We start from the raw sequence: 1,122 nt of genomic DNA on the forward strand, positions 1-1,122 counted from the left end.
TGTCTCTATACAACTTGTTTAGTAAAGGTGAATCCATTTCGCTAAAAATTGTTAAAGATGACTATATGAGATTTGTTTCGAAATATGTTAGGAGAGTTTGGGGAACTTAAGATTATTTGGTTGTGGCTGGAATACCTTCAATAGATAATGATGAAAGATTCAGTAGGAGGAATTTACAGAGGAAAACCTGTTGGAGTTATCCTGAAGTGGCAAGAAAGTCAAATAATTTTACTGGGAAGTTGCTTATAATTTATGCGCTTTCACCTCATACAAATAACAATTGTGATCTCAGAGAAATTATTGAAGAAGAGAGGGTTCTGTAAACCAGGATGTTATTATTTTACCCGTTTGTGATGTCAATTTTACAACAAATAAAAAAGTGTGGGAGACATGGGTAATTGGGGATGGGAAGCCGAACTCACGATGAGTAGAAAAACATACTTATGGTTCAACTTCGCAGTGGAAATATTCAAGCCAACTAATCCCTACATAATAAAAGCAGATGATGATATATTTATGAATGTGCCATTGTATCTAAAATATCTGAAGGTGATTCCACGAGAGAAATTGAATTCGGGCAGAGCCCTGGATGAATTTGGCGAGAATATTGCCAAACTAACGTGGTATGTTTTTGGGTATGCGAATACGATTTCAAGAGATATCGCTGAAGAAATAGTTGGCCACTAAGGACTTCCTGAAGTGTTATCCAGAAGGGTTAGCTTTAGAAACTTTGAAAAATATATTGATTATGCTGTATTGAATGAAGATATTATGGTTGGAGAGGTATTAAGACACAAAATGAAAATTGATGGTTTGTTGACAGTGGATATGCAAGACTGTCACTATGTAATGCATGTAAAAAGGCCACTCGACAAATTTGTAAGAGAGAATCCCAACATTATTGTTTTCCACCACGTTGCTGAGGAGGAATGCGCGTGGTTGAACATGACTGTCAACAGACCGCCAACACCACTGACCCCTAAGCCGACTACGCAGCCCCGAACAACCTTCTAACACGAATACAACTGTTGATATTTCATGGGATAAGAGCGGCATTTAGACCACCACGAACTGTTTCCTTCGCGAGAAACACAGAAACGCGGCAAAGCTTACTTTTCTTCT

General features: G+C 38.0%; 1 pseudogene across 1 annotated transcript; it reads left to right on the plus strand.

Annotated features, from left to right (window-relative positions):
• Positions 1–423: 423 nt before the first annotated feature.
• TEOVI_000795100:pseudogene lies at positions 424–1,032 on the plus strand (annotated as a pseudogene). Its single transcript has one exon. A coding segment is annotated over exon 1 (609 nt).
• Positions 1,033–1,122: the final 90 nt, after the last annotated feature.

The sequence above is a fragment of the Trypanosoma equiperdum genome, assembly GCF_001457755.1.
Source record: "Trypanosoma equiperdum strain OVI genome assembly, contig: ctg_1810, whole genome shotgun sequence".
NCBI lineage: Eukaryota > Euglenozoa > Kinetoplastea > Trypanosomatida > Trypanosomatidae > Trypanosoma > Trypanosoma equiperdum.